At 43.1% G+C, this 22,616-nt stretch overlaps 1 protein-coding gene across 3 annotated transcripts in view; it reads right to left on the bottom strand.

Moving 5' to 3' along the window:
- The window catches only part of zswim7 (zinc finger, SWIM-type containing 7), a 152,569-nt gene that overhangs the window by 44,734 nt on the left and 85,219 nt on the right, over positions 1-22,616 (bottom strand). For 2 of the 3 annotated variants that reach the window (XM_060847901.1, XM_060847902.1), the window contains exon 6: positions 17,827-18,602. The exons of the other annotated variant lie outside the window; for it this stretch is intronic. In XM_060847901.1, the coding sequence (XP_060703884.1) occupies positions 18,474-18,602 (129 nt within the window). In that variant the 3' untranslated portion in view covers positions 17,827-18,473. Of the gene's footprint in view, positions 1-17,826; positions 18,603-22,616 lie in introns of those variants that run through there. 3 annotated transcript variants of the gene reach the window in all.

Here is a 22,616-nt window from a genome sequence, read left to right as displayed (position 1 = left end):
ATGACCCCTCGTGCCAATCAATCCTGCCCAGGGGAAAAGTCTCAGGCTATCAACCCTATCCATGCCTCTCATTACCTTGTATATCTCGATCAGGTCACCTCTCTTCACCTTCTCCAGAGAGAAAAGTCTGAGTTTAGTCAACTTCTCTTCATAAGACAAGCCTTCCAGTCCAGGCAGCATCCTGGTAAACTTTCTTTGCACCTTCTCCAATGCCTCCACATCTTTCCTATAGTAGGGCAACCAGAACTGGACACAATATTCCAAGTGTGGTCTCACTAGGGACGTATAGAGCTGCAGCAAAACCTCGCAGCTCTTAAACTGGATCCTCCTATTAATGAAAGTCAAAACACCGTATGTTTTCTTAACAACCCTATCTACTTGGGTGGCAACTTTGAGTGGTCTATGCACTTGATCACCAAGATCCCTCTGTTCCTCCACACTGCCAAGAATCCTGTCTTTAATCCTATATTCAGCATTCAAGTTCGACCTTCCAAAATGCATCACTTCGCATTTATCCAGGCTGAACTCCATCTGCCGTTTCTCAGCCCAGCTCTGCATCCTGTCTGTGTCGCGCTGCAGCCTGCAATAGCCCTCGATACTATCGCCGACATCTCTAACCTTTGTGTCATCTGCAAATTTACTAACCCACCCTTCAACCCCCTCATCCAAGTCATTTATCAAAACTGCAAACAGCAGAGGACCAAGAAGAGACCCCTGCAGGATCCCTCTCAACACTGACCTCCAGACAGAATACTGCCCATCTACAACCACTCTCTGCCTTCTAAGAGCCAGCCAATTCTGAATCCAGATAGCCAAATCTCCCTGTATCTCATACCTCCTTACTTAAGGAATAAGCCTACCATGGGGAACCCTAGCAAACACCTTGCTGAAGTCCAGATGCACCACATCCACTGCTCGACCTTTGTCAATCTGTCTTCTTACCTCCTCAAGAACTCAATAAGATTTGGAGGCATGACCTGTCCCTCACAAATTCATGCTGACTGCCTTTAATCATGTTATGCTTTTCCAAATAGTCATAAATCCTATCCCTCAGAATTCTTTCCAAAACTTTGCTGACCACAGACATAAGACTGACTGGTCTGTAATTGCCAGGGATTTCCCTATTATCCTTCTTGAAAAGAGGAACAATATTTGCCTCTTTCCAATCCTCCAGTACGACTCCCATGGAGAGTCCCAAGCAAATATCCTCGCCAGTGGCTTAGCAACCAACTTTCTCGCTTCCCGGAGCAGCCTAGGATAAATCTGGTCTGACCTGGGGACATCTCAATCTTAATGTTTGCCAATATTTCCAGAACATTAACTTCTTCAATCTTGATCTGTTCAAACCTCTTTCCCAGTTTCTCAAAGTTCTCATTCACAACAAGGTCCCTTTCCTTCGTGAAAACCGAAGCAAAAAACTCATTTAGGGCTTCCCTATCTGCTCAGACTCCATGCACAAGTTCCCTATGCTATCCCTGACCGACCCTACCTTCTCCCTGATCATGGTCTTATTCCTCATATGTGAGTAAAATGCCTTTGGGTTCTCCCTTATCCTTCCTGTCAAACCATTTTTGTGCCCCCTCCTGACTCTCCTCAGTATATTTCTGAGCTTCTTTCTAGCAAGCCTGTAATCCTCTAAAGTTGTGCTAGATCCTTGTTTCCTCCACCTTATGTAAGCTGCCTTCTTCCTTTTGATGAGAAGCTCCTCCGCTCTCATCATCCAAGGCTCCTTAAACTTACCCCTTCTTACCTGTCTCAGAGGAACAAATTTCTGCATCGCTCGCAACAACTGCTCCTTAAACAGTCTCCACACGTCTGCTGTGCCCTTTCTGTGGAGAAATTGCTCCCAATCCATACTTCCCAACTCCTACCTGATAGCATCATAATTTCCTTTTCCCCAATTAATATCTTCCCTTGGTAACTGCTCCTTTCCCTCTCCAAGCTATGATAAATGTGAGGCAGTTGTGATCACTGTCACCAAAGTGCTCTCCCACCGCGAGATCTGACAACTGTTCTGGCTCATTGCTGAGCACCACATCCAAATGGCCTCTCCACTTGTCAGTCTGTCTACATACTGAGTAAGGAAACCCTCCTGAACACACCTGACAAAAACGGCCTTCCAAACCATCTGCACTATGGAGGGAAAATTAAATTCACCCATAACAACCACCCTGCTCCATCTGCATTTTTCCAAAATCTGCTGGCCTATCAATTCTTCAATCTTCCTACTGCAGAGGTTGGGTGGTCTGCAGAATACCCTCAGTGAGGTTGCTGCTCCCTTGCCGTTCCTAACTTCCACCCATACTGACTCAGTAGACAAACCTTCCTCAACAACCATTGTTTCTGTAGCTGGGATGCACTTTCTAACTAGCAATGCTACACCCTCCTCTTTTTCAACTCTTCCTGTTCTTTTTAAAAGTTCTAAACCCTGGAACATCAAGCTGCTCCTGTGAAATCCATGTCTCTGTTATGGCCACAAAATCAGTCGTAGTTGCAAGTACTAATCCATGCACTAAGTTCATCACTCTTATTTCTGACATTCCTTGCGTTAAAGCAGATGCACTTTGACCAATCCCCTTATTTTATTGCGTGAGAAACCTTCCCAATAGATTCACTACATCCTGCCTCTGCCCCATTCAAAACTACCCCCTTTTTATAAATATGTAACTCTGGTTCCCACCCCCTTGTCAAACTCGTTTAAATCCTCCCGAATGACACGATTAAGTCTCCCACCCAGGACATTTGTGCCCCTCCCAGTTCAGATGCCACCTTCCCCAGAAGGCATCCCAATGGTCTAAATATCTGAAATCCTCCCTCCTGCTGAATATCAACTGAAGTTTCACACATCTCACCTCAGCTGCAACTGAAGGCCTTGTTCATGCCTTCGATATTTCCAGACTTATTCACTCCATTGCAATATTGACTGGTCTCTCAATTTCTATCCTCCATGATCCAAATCTCTGCTGGCCATGTCTTAACCTGCAGCACACCATCCAGGACAAAGCAGACTTTCTTGAGTGGTACTCACCCGTCAACTTGAATACCTACTCCCACCGACATACTGTGGTGTGTACCATTCACAATTCACCAAGGCTCCTCAAAGAACCTTCCAAACCCATATACTCTATCACTGAGAAAAACAAAGGCAGAAGATATATTGGAACACCATCACCACCTCCAAGCTGCTCATCATCCTGAAATGGTACATATCATTTTTTCAGTGTCTCTGGGTCAAACTCCTGGAACCCCCCTCTTCCAAACTGAACTTTGGGAGCCCCTATATGCAAGAATAGCTATGGTCCAAACAGATAATAAATACTGGCCTAGCGCACATTCATGAATGAAGAAACATAAGTTCCATTCTCCTTCATCTCTGTGCTCTTTGACCTCCATTGACTCCTGTTCAAGCAACAATTTGATTTTAAAATTTCCATCTTTGATTTCAAATCCCTCCATGGCCTTGCTTCTCATTGGTCATGCCCTTAGCCACAAACTCTCCAGAATATGCAAGTTCCTCTGATTCTGTCCTTTGTTGCCTTCTCAATTTACATCAACAGCCATGGGTGAAGTGCCAGAAGACTGGAGGCTGGATAATGTTCTGCCATTTTTAAGAAAGACTGTAAGGAAAAATCAGGAAGCTACAGATTGGTGAGCCTGACATCAGTGGTGAGAAAGTTGTTGGAGGGGATTTTGAAAGACAGGATTTACATGTATCTGGAAAGGCAAGGATTGATTGAGGATAGTCAGCATGGCTTTTTATGAGGGAAATCACGTCTCCCAACTTGGTTGAGTTTTTGAAGAAGTAATCAAGAAGATGGATGAAGGCAGTGGGGTAGATGTGTCTGCATGGACTTTATTAAGGCCTTTGACAAGGTTCCACATGGCAGACTGGCTAGTAAGAGTCGATAAGATGTGGAGCTAGAAAAAAGCACAGCAGGTCAAGCAGCATTAGAAGAGCAGAAGAGTTGATGCTTTGGGCAGGACCCTTCATCAGGATTGGTTAGTAAGATTAGATCACATGGGATCCAGAGAGAGCTAGCCAATTGGATACAAAAATGGCTTGACAATAAGAGACAGAAGATGGAGTAGAGGGTTGTGGTTCAGACTGGAGGCCTATGAGCAGCAAATGTTGAAAATAAATCCTGACTCACTTATACTTATATATTAAACATTAAAATAAATTTTGGAATACTTTTGCTAATGTTGTAGAATAAGTATTGATTCTCTCTTTCACACACTTACCTGATCGTTCTGTTTCCATCTAAAAACTCAGTCAGTAGCATGTACTATCTGAAACTCCATTACTCAGTCTAGTTTTCTAAATCTCAGCTCGTGGTTGCATTGCCCCCTTGTATTCTTTAATGTTAAATTCAGCCATCATAGTTGCTAATGAGGACTATGAGTAGCTGACAATGGGTTGTGTGGTAGTAGGCCTGGTGTGTGAGGGGTGAGGGAAAGCACAGAGAAAGCTGCTCAAGCCCTAAAACTGCTGAACTCAATATTAAGTCTAGATGGCTGCAGGGTACCTCAAGCAAAAAATGAGGTGCTGTTCTTCCAGGTTGTGCTGAGCTTTGCTGGAGCACTGCAGCAAGTCTGAGACTGAGACGTTGGCCAGGGAACACATGGTGGTATGTTGAAGTGGCAGGCAACTGGAAACTCAGGGTCTTTTATGGAAATAGAATACTGTACAGATGTTCTGCGAACTGGTCAGCCAGTCTGTGCTTTGTTTCCCCGATTTAGAGGAGACCACATTGTGAGCAGCAAATTATTCCCATTAGCAGCTATGCATTCTACTAGGCTGACTTTTAACCACTCCATTGCCTGTTCAACTCTTTCTCTCTCTTTGGAGTCTATCTCCACCTATCATTTACTCTCCTGTCTCCATCTTCTGTATGTAAACCATCCTTTTCCCAGCTACCATTGGTTTTGAAGAAGGGTCATTGGACCTGAAATGTTAACCTTGGTTTTCTCACCAAAAATGCTGCCAGACCTGCTGAGATTTCCCAGCCATGTCTGTTTGGCCTTTTCCAGAATTAACTGTATATTTGTCATTTATGTTTCTACACATTCTTCATGTAATCAACTGAAGTCCATTAATTTGTCTTATTTCACTGCATGGCTTTAGCTGTGCACAATTCATTCCTTGCTGCATTAAATTTGTCAGCATCTAGCATGTGGGTGCTGTCCATCACTGAGCTCCATGAATTCCAGTTTGATAAAACAGCCTCATACTTTACCTTGTTCCATTACTCATCTAGGGAGCTTAGCACCATTCATGGTTTCAGCTGAAGGACTTGCAATGGTGGGCTTAAAATGGGAAAGTTTTTGAAATGGTTAAAGTAACTTACTCACACACCATTATCAATCAATCTTGATAACATTATGTATTTTACAGGATCACAGTTACTAGGTGGAGAAAAATATGAAGTATATTTGAAAGGTAATGCACATCTACATTTGTATTTGCTTTGATTTGCGACATATGGTTACTGTGAATCTCTACATTGCAGAACTGCAGAAGTTTCAGGCTCAGTTTTCCCAATTATCAGTTGCAGGAAGTGCAGCCAACTCCAGCTCCTTGGAAACTGTGTTAGGGAACTGGAGCTGGATGGACTTTGGATCATTCGGGTGGCTGAGGGGGTAACTGAGATGAGTTACAGAGAGGTAGTCACACCTCAACTACATGAAAAAGGTAGATGGGACCTCTACAAACAGGATGGTCTACACCTGAACCAAAGGAGTACCAATATCTGGCAGGAGGTGGCATTTGCTAATGCTCTTTGGGAAGGTTTAAACTAATTCAACATGGGGCTGGGAACCTGGATTGTAGCTCAAGTGTACAGCAGGTTGAGAGTAGTGAGGTCATGAATAAGGTTTCAAGGTCACAGGAGTGTACCGGCAGGCAGGACAGTGGTTTGAAGTGTGTCTACTTCAACACCTGGAGCATCCGGAATCAGGTGAGAGAACTTGCCTCATGGGTTGGTATCCGGGACTTCGATGTTGTGGCCATTTGAGAGACATGGGTAGAGCAGGAACAGGGATGGTTGATGCAGGTTCTGGGGTTGAGATATTTCAATGAGAACAAGAAAAGTGGTAAAAGAGGGGGAGGTGTGGCATTGTTAGTCAAGGACAGTATTACAGTAGAAGAAGGGACATTTGATGAGACTTGTCTACTGAGGTTGTATCGGCTGAGTTTGGAAACAGGAAAGGAGAGGTCATTCTGTTGGGAGTTTTCTATAGGCCTCCAAAAAGTTCCAGAGATATTGAGAAAAGGATAGCAAAAATAATTCTAGATAGGAGTGAAAGTAACTGGGGAACTGTAAAGTTATGGGGAACTTTAACTTTCCGAATATTGACTGGAAGCGCTATAGTTCGTGGACCTTAGATGGGCCAGCTTTTGTTCAATGTGTGCAGGAGGGTTTCCTGACGCAGTATGCAGACAGGTCAATGAGGGGAGAGGCCACATTAATTTTGGTACTGGGTAATGAACCGGGTCAGGTGTTAGATTTGGAGGTAGGTGAGCACTTTGGTGATAGTGACCACAACTCAGTTATGTTTACTTTAGCAATGGAAGGGGATAGGTATATAACGCAGGGCAAGAGTTATAGCTGGGGAAATGATTATGATGCATAGGATGGGGAAGGAAACTGCAGGGGATGGACACAATTGAAATGTGGAGCTTGTTCGAGGAACAGCTACTGCATGTCCTTGATAAGTATGTACCTGTGAGGCTAGAAGGAAGTGATCGTGTGAGGGAACCATGGTTTACTAAAGAAGTTGAATCTCTTGTCAAGAGGAAGAAGGAGGCTTATGTTAGGATGAGACGTGAAGGCTCAGTTAGGGCACTTGGGTGTTACAAGTTAGCCAGGAAGGATCTAAAGAGAGAGCTAAGAAGTGTCAGGAGGGGACATGAGAAGCCATTGGCTAATAGGATCAAGGAAAACCCTAAAGCTTTCTCTGGGTATATCAGGAATAAAAGAATGATTGGAATAAGAGTAGGGCCTGTCAAGAACAGGAGGTGGAAGTTGTGTGTGGAGTCCGAAGAGATAGGAGAGATGCGAAATAAATATTTTTAGTCAGTATACACACAGGAAGAAGACAATGGGAGAATACTGAGATACCAGCTATTACACTAGACAGGATTGAGGCTCATAAGGAGGAGGTGTTAGCAATTCTGGAAAGTGTGAAAATAGATAAGTCCCCTGGGCCGGATGGGATTTATCCTAGGATTCTCTGGGAAGCTAGGGAGGAGATTGCAGAGCCTTTGGCTTTGATATTTATGTCATCATCGTCGACAGGAATAGTGCCAGAAGACTGGAGAATAGCAAATGTTGTCCCCTTGTTCAAGATGGGGAGTAGAGACAACCTTGGAAATTATAGACCAGTGAGTCTTACTTCTGTTGTGGGTCAAGTTGAGTTCTTGTGAAGGTGACCAAACAGGTGGATGAGGGTAAAGCGGTTGATGTAGTGTACAGAACAATCTCGGTTATCTGAACGTCAATTATCCGAATTTCGGATTATGCAAACAAGATCTCAAGGTCCCGTAAAAACGTTTTTTGAACAATCAGTTATCCAAACAAAATACTCCTCATCCATCACAATTGGATAATCGAGGCTGTTCTGGATATGGGTTTCAGTAAAGCGTTTGATAAGGTTCTCCACGGTAGGCTATTACAGAAAATACAGAGGCATGGTATTGAGGGTGGTTTTGCAATTTGGATCAGAAATTGGCGAGCAGAGAAAAGACAGAGGGTGAAGGTTGATGGGAAATGTTCAGCCTGGAATTCAGTTACTCGTGGTGTACCACAAAGATCTGTTTTGGAGCCACTGCTCTTTGACATTTTTAATAATGCCTAGATGAGGACATAGAGGGATGGGTTAGTAAATATGCAGAAAAAACTAAAGTCAAGGAGTTGTGGACAGTGCGGAAGAATGTTGTTGGTTACAGAGCAACATAGATAAGCTGCAGAGCTGGGCTGAGGTGGAAAATGGAGTTTATTGTGGAAAAATGTGAGGTGATTCACTTTGGAAGGTGTAACAGGAATATAGAAATACTGGGCTAATGGTAAGATTCTTGGTAGTGTAGATGAGCAGAGAGATCTTGGTGTTCATGTGCATAGATCCCTGAAAATTACCACCCAGGTTGATAGGGTTGTTAAGAAGGTGTACTGTGTGTTAGCTTTTATTGGTAGAGGGATTGAGTTTTAGAGCCATGAAGTTATGCTGCAGCTGTACAAAACTCTGGTGCAGCTGCACTTGGAATATTGTGTACAGTTCTGGTTGCTGCATTACAGGAAGGTTGTGGAAACATTGGAAAGGATGCAGAAGGGATTTATCAGGATGTTGCCTCATATGGATCAAAGGTCTTATGAGGAATAGCTGAGGGACTTGAGGCTATTTTTGTTACAGAGAAGGTGGTTAAGAGGTGACTTAATATAGACGTACATGATGATCAGAGGATTAGATAGGGTGGACAGTGAGAGCCTTTTTCCTCGGATGGTGATGGCTAGCAAGAGGGAACATAGTTTTAAGTTGAAGGGGACAGATATAGGACAGATGTCAGAGGTAGATTCTTTACTCAACGATAGTAAGGGTATGGAATGCCCTGCCTTCAACAGGCGTAGACTCCACAACATTAAGGGCATTTAAACTCTCATTGGATAAATATTTGGGTGATAATAGAATAGTGTAGGTTAGATGGGTTTCACAGATCAGCGCAACATCGAGGGCTGAAGGGCCTGTACTGCCCTATAATGTTTTATGTTCTGAGTTATATTTCATATTAGGATTGGGTCTTAGAAAATGAAATTTGCCTTGGGTGAACTTGGATTTCGGTGTCCATGCTTAAGAAGTATACTTAAATATTAAGAAACATATCCTTTGTTGAACAAGGCTGAGCTCCAGTCTTGGTAACTGTCTCTCCATCTGGCAATTTTTGGACTGCCTTCAGTGTTCTGCCATGTTTCTGTCCCCAAGGTGATTGTACCAGCTCACCTGGGCTGCTCATGTGGCAGTTAGACAGTGCTTGTCCTGTCACCATTGAGGCAATTGCTTTTGCTCATGGTGAGCAATGCCAACCACAAGGCCAACCATACTCATTACCATTTTCATATTATGGTGCAGATCCTCTAGAAAGTGACTTCAATTTGAGGACTATTGCCTTAGCAGACACCTTAATCCACGGTGATTTACACTCCACCCCAGGGCATTGGTTTGGATGATGTTGACTTTACATTTTTAGACTACACACCCTAAGCTGTAAACTACGTGGACATGTATTATCACAGACTAAGTAAATTCAAGGTTCAAATCCTATTCTGCATTAAATTGGCTGATCTCATTGGGGCCAACTTGAATTAAAGCCAGGGAGCCGGTCTGAAAAAGCAGTATCGACGAGTCTTGTTTCTGTGGGAAATGGTAAGGGCAGGACAAGACTGAGTTATGATATCCCACTACAGTGACTAGCCTATTAACACTCAGCTTCCATGGTTATATTGGGAATGGCTACAGCTGAAACTACTAAATGAGGATATCTGACTGATCGGTACAGTCTTCAGAGGATGGCCAGCAACCATTCTCTTTTTAACAAGCATAAGGTTACTATTTTACTCGATACTTTACAAAGTCAAACTTTGTGAAGAACTGCATACACTATTTCAATAACCTATCAGTAAAACCTACACAATTGAAAGCTTTGTAACAAAGATGTTTATTTAAACCAACTAATTTAAAACAACTCCGCAGACAAAGAATTAGGGTACAACAAAGTAAGTTGATCAGCATGAGGATCTTTACAAGGAGACAAGACAGATGCCAGGCAGACCAGTGAGCTCTGTGTTGTCTAGATATTAAACACTCTATTATTGTTAAAACTTTGTCAGTTATTGAATACAGTATGATACACGTTTATCTGTAGGAATCATGGTCATCTGGAAGAGTCAGGACTACAGCAGCACCTGACCAGAACAGCAATTTCACTGCATGTTCCTGGCTGATTCGATTGTTTCCATGCTGTCTTGGAGGGTTCAGGGAGAGTCACATTGAACAAGTTTGTTAAGAATTGAGAGAGTGGGTGAGTGAGTGAGTCAGAGAAGTGCTGGGCAAGGTTGCGTAATTGGTTCCTAGTTTATTGCTTGTAGTTGGAAGGTTCATTCTGCAATATGTGGGAAATGAGGTACACTTCTGGTTTCCATGGTGACTATTCATGCAGGAAGTGAGTTCAGCTGCAGCTCCTGGTTTGCTGCATGGAACTCCTGGAGCTACAGATGGACTCAGTGTGGAGCATCCATGAGGCTGAGAATGTCGTGGACAGCACATTTACTGAGTTGGCCACACCACCAGTAAGGGCCACAGGGGCTGAAAAGAATTGGGTGACCATTAGTAAGCGTGGGCAGTCAGTGCAGGACTCCGCTGTGGCCATTCTCCTCTCAGATAGATGGTTTTGGATACGTTGGGGGAAGACGGAAATGGCCTCTCAGGGAAAGCTACAACAGCTAGGTTTGTGACACCACGGATGGCCCTGTTGCACAGCATGGGAGGAAAAAGATCGGCAAAGGGTTAAGGGACTCGATAGTAAAGGGAACATACAGGCAGTTCTGTGGAAGTAAGCAAAACTCTTGAATGATATATTGTCTCCCTGGTGCCAGAGTCAGGGAGCGGCTACAGGGCATTCTGAAATGGGAGGGTGAATAGCCAACTGTCATGGTACATGTATCAATGACGTGCATTTAAAAAATGAGGCACTGCGGCATGAATTTAGTGAGTTCAGTTGTAGATTAAAGAGGAAGACAACTAAGGTTGTAATCTTTGGATTAATTCCAATACCACCAAGTATAAGATTAGGACGATAGGTCAGATGTATGCGTGGCTAAAGGGATGGTGAAGAAAGGGATGCTTGAGATTTTTGGATTACTGGAAGTTTCTGGTGTAGATGAGGCCTGTACAGTTGATTGGGTTACACCTGAATGGGAATGGATCCAATATCCTTGTTGGGAGGTTTGCTTGTGCTGTTGGAGATGTTTTAATCTAATTTGGCAGGGGGTTGGGGATGTAAAGTAACTAGCAAAGTCCAATCAGATAAAGAAGGAATGCCACGATTGTAAGCAGAGAAAACATGGGCAGGATAAAGTTAATGAAAGGTACAAAAAGCTAAATTGTACCTATTTTAATGCAAAGAGTTTGACTGGTAAGGTAGATGAACTTATTGATTGGCAAATGGGAATATGATATTGTTGCAAACACTGACACATGGTTGAAGGAACGTCAAAACTAACATGACAGCTCAGTATTCCAAGGTTTAGAAGTTTCAGGTGCAATGGTAGGTCTTTTTTTTTATTCATTCATGGGATAAGGGAGAAAAAGAGCAGCCTTGCTGATCTTTGAGGGGTCCTATGTGTGGAACTGCAGGAGATGGGGGAGATACTAAATGAGTATTTTGAATCAGTGTTTACTGTGGAGAAGGACATGGAAGATACAGAATGTAGGGAAGTGGATGATGACATCTTGAAAAGGGGCCATATTAGAGAGGAAGTGGTGCTGGATGTCTTAAAACACAAAAGGTGGATAAATCCTCAAGACCTGATCAGGTGTACTCCAGAACCCTGTCAAAAGCTAGGGAAATGATTCAACTGAGATACTTGGATCATTAATACTCACAGGTGAAGTGCTGAAAGACTGGAGGTTGGCTAACATGGTACCACTGTTTAAGAAGGGTGGTAAGGACAAGCCAGGGAACTATATACCAGTGAGCTTGACATCGATGGTAGACAAGTTGTTGGAGGGAATCCTGAGGGACAGGATTTACATGTATTTGGAAAGGCAAGACTGTTTAAGAATAGTCAGCACGGCTTTGTGTGGGGGAAATCATGTCTCACAAACTTGATTGAGTTTTCTGAAGTAACAAAGAGGATTGATGAGGGAAGAGCGGTGGATGTAATTTAAATGGGCTTCAGTAAGGCATTCCAAAAGGTTCCTCATGGTAGAGTGGTCAGCTAGGTTTGATCACATGGAATACAGGGAGAACTAGACATACGGATACAGAACTGGCTTGAAGGTACAAGACAGAGGGTGGTGGTGGAGGGTTGCTTTTCAGACTGGAGGCCTGTGGCCAGTGGAGTGCCACAAGGATCAGTGCTGGGTCCACTGCTTTTCGTCAATCATATAAACGATTTGGATGTGACATAGAAGGTATAGTTAGTAAGTTTGCAGATGATATCAAAATTGGAGCTGCAGTGGGCAGTGAGGGTTACTCCACAGCACAACAGGATCTTGATCAGATGGGCCAATGGACTGAGGAGTGGCAGTTAGAGCTTAATTTAGAGAAATATGAGGTGCTGCATTTTGCAAAGGCAAATCAGAGCAGGATTCATACACTTAACAGTAAGGTCCTGGGGAGTGTGATACTGCAGACCTCCCAACAGTCAGAGAGAGAGCGAGGAACAGATATGTTGGCAAATCACAGAAAGATGCAGAGAATAGAGTTATAGTTGTAGAGGGCTTGTTCTGCTAACATCAACTGAGATCACCTTAGTGTGAAAGGATTAGATGGGCTGCAATTTTTAAAGTGCATCCAAGGGAGTTTTTTTGCAGCAGTACATAGATAATCCTAATAGAGATGTGGCAGTGTCAGACCTAATCCTGGGGAATGAAGCCAATCAGGAGGTTGAAGTTTAAGTGGATAAGCATTTTGGGGATAGTAACCACTTAAGTTTCAAAGTCATTTAGGAAAGGAATAAGGATCCTGCAGAAGTGTCTAAATTGGGGGGAACCTTTGAATATCGTTAGAATGGATCTGGCATACAGAGACTGGGAGCAGCTAATTGCAAGTATGTCTACATTTGGAAAGTGGTAGTCTTTTAAAAGGAATAATGAGAATTCAAGGTCAGTGAGTTCTCCTAAGAGTGAAGGGTAAAGGCAAAAAGTCCAGGTAACCTTGGATTTCAAGGGATAGAAGGTATGATAAAGAAAAAGAAGGAAGCATATAAAAGGTACAGTGCATTAAAATAGGGGAGTCCCATCTGAAATACACAGAGTGTAGGAGGTTGCATAAAAAAAGAGATTAGGAGGGCAAAGAGAGGCAAGAAATATCTTTTGTAGATGGGATAACAGAAAAGCCCAAGGCTTTTTTTTAAGCATATCAAGAAAGAGTGCGGCCTATAACAGACCAAAGGGACACATATGCATGGACACGGGTGAGGTATTAAATGAATATTTCTCACTTGTATTCACTAAGGAGAAAGATGTTGTAGTTCGAGATTTCAGTTGGGATGATGATGACCTAGAATATATGATGAATAAGGAGGAGGTATTAGATGCTTTAGTGGGCATATAGGTTCATAAATCCCCATGGTACAATGAGATTTATCCCAGGTTGCTATGGGAGGCAAGGGAGGAAATTGCTGGGACTCTGCAGAAATATTTAATACTTCATTAGCCACAGGCAAAGTGCTGCCCAACTGCAGGATAGATAATGTGGTTCCCTTGATCAAGAAGAGCAGCAGGGATAGGCCAGGCAATTACAGATCAGTTAGTCTAATGTCAGTGTCATACAGTCACAGAGATGTACAGTATGGAAACAGACCCTTCGGTCCAACCCTTCCATGCCGACCAGATATCCCAACCCAATCTAGTCCCACCTGCCCCCGGCCCATATCCCTCCAAACCCTTCATATTCATATACCCATCCAAATGCCTTTTAAATGTAGCAATTGTACCAGCCTCCACCACTTCCTCTGGCAGCTCATTCCATTCACACACCACCCTGTGTGTGAAAATGTTGCCCCTTAGGTCTCTTTTATATCTTTCCTCTGTCACCCTAAACCTATGCCCTCTAGTTCTGGACTCCCTGACCCCAGGGAAAAGACTGTCTATTTACCCTATCCATGCCCCTCATGATTTTGTAAACCTCTATAAGGTCACCCCTCAACCTCCGACACTCCAGGGAACACGGCCCCAGCCTGTTCAGCCTCTCCCTGTAGCTCAAATCCTCCAATCCTGGCAACATCCTTGTCAACTTTTTCTGAACCATTTCAAGTTTCACAACATCTTTCCGATAGGAAGGAGACCAGAATTGCACGCAATATTCCAACAGTGGCCTAACCAATGTCCTGTACAGCCGCAACATGACCGCCCAACTCCTGTACTCAATACTCTGACCAAGAAAGGAAAGCATACCAAACACCTTCTTCACTATCCTATCTACCTGCGACTCCACTTTCAAGGAGCTATGAACCTGCACTCCAAGGTCTCTTTGTTCAGCAACACTCCTTAGGACCTTACCATTAAGTGTATAAGTCCTGCTAAGATTTGCTTTCCCAAAATGCAGCACCTTACATTTGTCTAAATTAAATTCCATCTGCCACTTCTCAGCCCATGACCCCATCTGACCAAGGTCCTGTTGTAATCTGAGGTAACCCTCTTGGCTGTTCACTTTCCCTCCAATTTTGGTGTCATCTGCAAACTTACTAACTGTAACTCTTATGCTCGCATCCAAATCATTTATATAAAGGACGAAACATAGTGGACCCAGCACCGATCCTTGTGGTACTCCACTGGTCACAGGCCTCCAATGTGAAAAACAACCCTCCACTGCCACCCTCTGAGTTCTGACCCTTTGAGCCAGTTCTGTATCCAAATGGCTAGTTCTCCCTGTATTCCATGAAATCTAAGCTTGCTAATCATTCTCCCATGAGGAACCTTGTTGGATGCCTTAGTCAAGTACTGCCTTCTTTGTTACTTCTTCAAAAAACACAATCAAGTTTGTGAGACATGATTTCCCACACACAAAGCCATGTTGACTATCCCAAATCAGTCCTTGCCATTCCAAATACATGTACACTCTGTCCCTCAGGATTCCCTCCAACAGCTTGCTCACCACCGACATCAGGCTCACTGGTCTACAGTTCCCTGGCTTGTCTTTACCACCCTTCTTAAACCGTGGCACCACATTAGCCAACCTCCAGTCTTCCAGCACCTCACCTGTGACTATTGATGATACAAATGTCTCACCAATGGGCCCAGCAATCACTTCCCTAGCTTCCCACAGAGTTCTAGGGTACACCTGATCATGTCATGGGGATGTATCCATTTTTTTGCGTTTCAAGACATCCAGCATTTCCTCCTCTGTAATATGGGCATTTTCAAGATGTCACCATCCATTTCCCTTCATTGTATATCGCCCATGTCCTTCTCTCTAGTAAACATTGATGCAAAACACTTGTTCAGTATCTTCCCCATCTCCTGTGGTTCTACACAAAGGCCACCTTGCTGATCTTTGAGAAGCCCTATTCTCTAGGAGAAAGTGAGGACTGCAGATGCTGGAGATCAGAGCTGAAAATGTGTTGCTGGAAAAGCGCAGCAGGTCAGGCAGCATTCAAGGAGCGGGAGAGTCGACGTTTTGGGCATGAGCCCTTCCTGAAGAAGGGCTCATGCTCGAAACGTCGACTCTCCTGCTCCTTGGATGCTGCCTGACCTGCTGCGCTTTTCCAGCAACACATTTTCAGGCCCTATTCTCTCTCTAGGTATCCTATTGCCCTTAATATATTTATAAAAACCCTTTGGATTCTCTTTAGCTCTATTTGCCAAAGCTATTGCATGTCCATTTTTGCCCTCTTGATTTCCTTCCTAAATATACTCCTACTGCCTTTATACTCTTCTAAAGATTCACTCGATCTATCCTGTCTATACCTTACATACGCTTCCTTCTTTTTCTTAACCAAACCCTCAATTTCTTTAATCATTTAGCATTCCTTACATCTACCAGCCTTTCCTTTCACCCTGACAGGAATATACTGTCTCTGGACTCTTATCATCTCATTTCTGAAGGCTTCCCATTTTCCAGCTGTCCCTTTACCTGCGAACATCTGTCGCCAACCAGCTTTTGAAAGTTCTTGCCTAATATTATCAAAATTAGCCTTCATACAATTCAAGCTTTCGATCTGGTCTATCCTTTTCCATCACTATTGGGAAGTTATTGGAAAAATTCTAAAGGACAGGATTAAGCAATTCTTGGAAAGGCAGGGATAGTCAGCATCAATTTGTTAGAGGGAGATCCTGTCTAATTTTTTGAAAAGGTGATTAAATATATTGATGAGGATAGTTTACATGGACTTCAGTAAAGCCTTTGATAAGATCCCACATGGAAGGTTGGTCTAAAAAAAAGCCAGTGGGATCCAAGGACAAGTTGGCAAACTGCATCCAAAATTTGATTATAAGTAGGTGGCAAAGGGTGATGGTGGAAGGGAGGCATGTTTTTGTAATTGGAAGAATCTGTGACCAGTGCTGTACCATAGGGTTCAGTTTTGGGAGCCATGCTGATTGCTGTATACATTAATGACTTGGATATGAATGTAAAAGGTTTAATTTGTTAGTGTGCAGATGACATGAAAATTGGGGATATTGTTCATCCTGAGGAGCATGGTCTCAGGCTACTGTCTGAAATGGATCAGTTGGTAAACTGGGCGGAGTAAGGCCAGATGGAATTGAATCCCAATTAGTGCAAGGTGATGAGCGGTCTAATTAGATAAAGATATACGCAGTGAATGGTAGATCCTTACGGAGTACTAAGGTATAAAAGTACCTTGGTGTACAAGTCCATAAACCCCTGAAAGTGTCAGCACAAGATAGGATGGTGAAGGAGGGATATGGAATGCTTGCCTTCGTCAGCTAGAGAACAGAATATAGGAGTAAGGAAGTCTGATTAGAAATGTATAAAGTATTAGTTTGGCCAGAGATGGTATACTGTATGCAGTTGTGGTTGTCATACTACTGGAATTGCATTGGGGAGGGTATGGAGGAGATTAGAACATAGAATCAACAGGATGATAACTGGGATGAAAAGCCTCAGTTATAAGGAGAGATAGCAGGTTTGATTTATTTCCTTTGGAGCTGAGGAGGCTGAGAGGAAACTTGATTGAGGCATTCAAAATTAATGAGAGGCATAGATATAGTAGATTGCAAACACCTCTTCCCTGTGGCAGACATGTGTAAGAGCAGAGACCATACGTTTAAGGTGAGGAATAAGTGGTTTAAAGAAGATTTGAGGAAAGGTTTTTTTTCATCCAGAGGGTGGTAGATGTATGGAACATGCCGCCTGAGAGGGTGGAGGAGGCAGGTACTCTCCCAACATTTAAGCAGCACCTGAATGAGTATTTAAAATGCCAGAGTATAGTAGATTATGGACCAAGTGCAAGTAAGTGGGAGCTATGACGTGGAGGTGCCAGTGTTGGACTAAGGCAGATAAAGTCAGATGTCACATGACAGCAGGTTATAGTCCAACAAGTTCATTTCAAATCACAAGCTTTTGGAGTGCTGTCCCTTCATCACCTCATGCAAGGATCAGTGCTTCGAAAGCTTATAATTTTAAATAAATCTGTTGGACTGTAACCTGCTGTCATGTGACATCTGACTTTATCTACCTTAGTCCAACACTAGCACCTCCACGTCATAGCTCCCACTTACTTGCACTTGGTCCATAATCCACTATACTCTGGCATTTTAAACACTCATTCAGGTGCTGCTTAAATGTTGGGAGAGTCATGTGACTTCTGGCAGGCAAATGGGATTAGTGTATTTTAGTGTTTGTTGGTTGTTATAAACGTGGTTTGCCAAAGGATGTGTTTCTATGCTGTATGCCTCTAGAACAAGCAGACAGTGGGATAACTATTGCATGACCTGACTTGTTCTGTGGTCTGGTAGCTGAATGCACAATTGAAGCATTGAGAACAATTAACTAATAAACTAAATTTGCTAAACTACACACCAACTAATGCAGTAATAAACAACAAAGCTGCATTTTGCAATGCTTTTTCACATTCTCAAGTTGTCTTTGATTGCAAAGCAGCCAATAATTACCTTGAACTGGAGGCAAATGTGGCAGCCAGTATTTGCAAGTAAGGTGCCATCAATGAAGCCAATTAATATAAGAATCTGCCTTTGGCAATGCTCTTTAAGTGAATATTTCTCGTCAGGAGGATGCTCCAGCTCTTCTTCAAACATTAAATAGGATTTTTCACTGGCCTTGGCTAAGTGTTTATTTTGCAGGATGACTCGATTCCCAGAGTGCTGCTCTGGGAGTAATGAAGCTAATACGTTGTCAGCTGTTTTTATTTTGGTAACACACAATCTGCAGCTAAGACTTACACAGGTTTGGAAAGGAAACATTCTTTTCTCTTCCACAGTTCTTGGAACAGTGTTGTAACCTTCCATCTGACATTTTGATTATTTGGTAAAACGGAACTGCTGTGCTCTTCCAGCACCACTAATCCAAAATTTTGATTATTTGATTAACTGAAATAACCCAAGTGTTGTCGTCTTCATAGAAAAGCTTGCCTGCTTCTTATTGCTTGCAGTTAGTTGTCTCTGTACAGCACACTCAAGCTTTGTAACTGGGAGACTTCAAGGGTCAATCTGTGAGCTTGTACGTCATGGAAAACGTTTCTTAGCAGCCCTGCCTTCTCCAAAACGAAAGGCAACCTCTAATGTGGCGAGGCTCCAGGTTCCTTGTCCTTGGCCAGCAGAAAGTTGGTGAGTTGCTTATCTGAGACTTTCAGCTGGTGGGACACTCCCATGGCTTGACAGAGATATACCGCAAGAATATGCTTACACTGCAAAATGCAAGACAGGTAAATCAAGAGCAAAGAAAAAGACTTCAAAAGAAATGACTGCTTTGATTGGTGAGAACTTGAGTTTTCTTTCATCAGCTTAAAATGTAATATTGCATTTATGAGGAGATAATCAATGTAACAATACGATTCATTAACCTAGGATACTGGTGTTCGATACAAGGAGTACATTAGAGATTAGGGAATTTCAGGTGGTTAGCATAAAAAGGTGAGTGTGCGGATGCTCAAGAAGGTTTCTGACTTTGACAGAGACAAAATAAGATCCAACGGATTTACTCAGACCTATCTTAATGAATACAGTACTGCATGGCCATGTACTATCATCTTTACCTTTTATACTCTATACAAATGACTGTCAAAAAAGAAAAAGGAGACATATGTCAGGTATAGACAGCTATGATCTAGCGAATCCCTTGAGGTGCGTGAGGGCAAGAGGAGTATACTTAAGAGGGAAATCAGGAGAGTAAAAAGAGGACATGAGATGGTTTTGGCAGACAGGGTTAAGGAGAATCTAAAGAGATTCTACAAATGCATTAAGGATAAATGAGTAACAAGGGAAAGAATAGGGCCCTTAAAGATCTGCAAGGCACTCATTGTGTGGAACCACAGGAAATGGGCGAGATAACAAACAAGTATATCGTGTCAGTATTTACTGTGGAGAAAGACGTGGAAGCTAGAGAACTTGGAGAAATAAATAGTGATATCTTGAAAAGTGTCCATATTACAGAGGAGGAGATGCTAGATATCTTAAAATGTGTAAAGGTGGATAAGTTATCTCCAGGACCTAATCAGGTGTATTCCAGACCTTTGTGGAAAGCTAGGGAACTGATTGCCTGGCTCCTTGCCAAAATGTTGGTATCACTGATAGCCACGGGTGAGGTGTCGGAACTATGGACGGTGGCTAATGTGGTGTCATTACTTAAAAAAGGTGTTAAGAAAAATCCAGGGAATTATAGACTGCTGAACAAATTTTGAGAAGATTTGGAGCTCACGTTGAGGTTCTGGATATAGGGTTGCTCGCTGAGCTGGAGGGTTCGTTTTCAGACGTTTCATCACCATACTAGGTAACATCTTCAGTGAGCCTCCGAATGAAGCACTGAAGATGTAGCCCGCTTTCTATTTATATGTCTGAGTTTCCGAGAGTTAGTGATGTCAATTTCTGTGGTGACATCTTTCCCTATGGCGATATCATTTCCTGTTCTTTTTCTCAGGGGGTGGTAAATGGGATCCAAGTCAATGTGCTTGTTGATAAGAGTTCCAGTTGGAATGCCATGCCTCTAGGAATTCTCGTGCGTGTCTCCGTTTAGCTTGTCCTAGGATGGATGTGTTGTCCCAGTTGAAGTGGTGTCCTTCCTCATTCGTATATAAGGATACTAGTGAGACTGGGTCATGTTGTTTTGTGGCTAGTTGATGTTCATGGGACAACACATCCATCCTAGAACAAGGACTTATACACTTAAGCTTCTGGGGAGTGATTCCAAACAAAGAGACGTTGGAGTGCAGGTTCATAGCTCCTTGAAAGCGGAGTCACAGGTATACAGGGTAATGAAAGTAGTGTTTGGCTTGCTTGCATTTATTTGTCAGTGCACTAAGTACAGGAGTTAGGAGGTCATGTTGTGGCTGTACAAGACATTGGTTAGGCCATTTTTGGAATACTGCATTCAATTCTGATTTCCCCAACCTTGGAAAGATGCTGCTAAACTTGAAAGTCAGAAATTATTTATAAGAATGCTGCTGGAGTTTGGAGGGTTTAAACGATAGGGAGAAGATGAATAGGCTGGGGCATTTTTTTCCCTGGAGTGTTGGAGTCTGAGGGGTGATCTTATAGAGGTTCAGAAAATCCTGAGGGGCATGGATAGGGTGAACAGCCAAGGTCTTTTTCCTCAGGTAGGGGAATCCAAAACTAGAAGGCAGAGGTCTGAGGTGAGAGGGGTCAGATTTAAAAGGAACCTAAGGGACAACCTTTTCATACAGAGGGTGGAGCGTGTATGGAATGAGCTGCCAGAGAAAGTGGTGGAGGCTGGTACAATTACAGCATTTAAAAGGCATCTGGATGGGTACATGAATAGGAAGGATTTAGAGGGAAATGGGTCAAGTGATGGCAAATGGGACGAGATGAATTTAGGATATCAGGTCGGCATGGACGAGTTAGACCAAAGAGCTACTTTCATGTTATACAACTCTGACAAAAGCATGCCAACAACACAATCTTGAACTATACTGATGAGGTAGTACTTGGGGCTGTCATCAGGAATAACAACGTAAAAGACAGGAAATCAGAAGAGATGTTTGGTCATACAGTTGTACAGAAACAGACCCTTCGGTCTAACTCGTCCATGCTGACCAAGTTTCCAAAACTAAACTAGTCCCACTTGCCTGCATTTGGCCCATATCCCTCTCAACCTTTCCTATTCATGTACCTGTCCAAATTTCTTAAATTCTGTAACTGTACCTGCACCTACCACTTCCTCTGGCATTTCATTCCACATATGAACCACTGCCTGTGTGGAAAATGTTACCCCTTAGGTCCCTTTTAAATCTTTCTCCTCACACTTTAAAAATATGCCCCCTAGTTTTGAACACTCCCACCCTAAAGAAAAGATTGTTGCTATTCACTTTATTTATGCCCCATATGATCTGATAAATCACTATAAGACCACCTCTCAGCCTGCTAAGCTCTAGCGAAAGAAGTCCCACCTTCTGCTTATTACTCAAATCTGCCAGTCCCAGCAACATCCTGGTAAATCTTTTCTGAATTCGCTCCAATTTACTAATATCCTTCCTATAGCAGAATGATATAAGTGGCCTCACACTGCCCTCAATGTGATATCCCAACTTCTGCAGTCAGTGGGTCTGAGCAATGAAGGCAAGTGTGCTAAACACTCTTTTAACCACTCTGTTTGTAAAATACTGTGACAACAATCCTAGTAAACTGAAGAGAAGACAATAAAAACTAATTATAGGTTTTAGAATAGGATCAAAGCAGCGCTTCACAGGAGGCTCCAATAGCACCGATGATTTTCCCTAGCCAGGGAACGAAACGTTTGCAGCAAAAACTTCCAGCTCGGCGAACAGAACCACAACAACGGACACCCGAGCTACAAATCTTCAACCAGACTTTAAAGGATCAGTTAATGATTGTAAAGCTCCACAATGTGGACATGAAATATTTAATTAATACAGAGCTACAGTAGCTGTACTAGAAAGCTTTGAAGAAGTATAGAGGAGGTTGAGAGTAGGGAGGTCAGAAATAAGGTTTCGGGGTCGCAAGAGGGCACTGGCAAGCAAAACGTTCATTTGACATGTGTCTGTTTCAAAGCCAGGAGCATTTGAAATAAGGTGGGTGAACTTGCAGCATGGTTCGGTACCTGGGATTTCAATGTTGTGGCCATTTCACAGACATGCGTTGAGCAGAATGGTCGTTACAGGTTCTGGGACTTAGATGTTTCAATAAGAACTGGGGAGATGGTAAAAGAGGGGGTGGTGTGGCACTGTTAGTCAAGGACAGTATTACGGCTGTAGAAAAGGGGTTTGAGGACATGTCAACTGAGACAGTATGGGCTGAGATTAGAAACAGGAAAGGAGAGGGAACCCTGTTGGGAGTTTTCTAAAAGGCCTCCAAATAGTTCCAAAGATTTTAGATTACTTACAGTGTGGAAACAGGCCCTTCGGCCCAACAAGTCCACACCGACCCGCCGAAGCGCAGCCCACTCATACTCCTACACTTACCCCTTCACCTAACACTACGGGCAATTTAGCATGGCCAATTCACCTGACCTGCACATCTTTGGACTGTGGGAGGAAACCAGAGCACCTGGAGGAAACCCACGCAGACACGGGGAGAATGTGCAAACTCCACACAGTCAGTCGCCTGAGGCAGGAATTGAACCCGGGTCTCTGGCGCTGTAAGGCAGCAGTGCTAACCACTGTGCCACCATGCCAGGTTTGTCATTTTTAGAGGAAAGGATAGCAAGGATGATTGTCAATAGGAGCGAG

Source organism: Hemiscyllium ocellatum, chromosome 31, assembly GCF_020745735.1.
Source record: "Hemiscyllium ocellatum isolate sHemOce1 chromosome 31, sHemOce1.pat.X.cur, whole genome shotgun sequence".
In the NCBI taxonomy this organism is placed as follows: domain Eukaryota; kingdom Metazoa; phylum Chordata; class Chondrichthyes; order Orectolobiformes; family Hemiscylliidae; genus Hemiscyllium; species Hemiscyllium ocellatum.
This window is presented reverse-complemented; position numbering and strand designations above follow the sequence as displayed.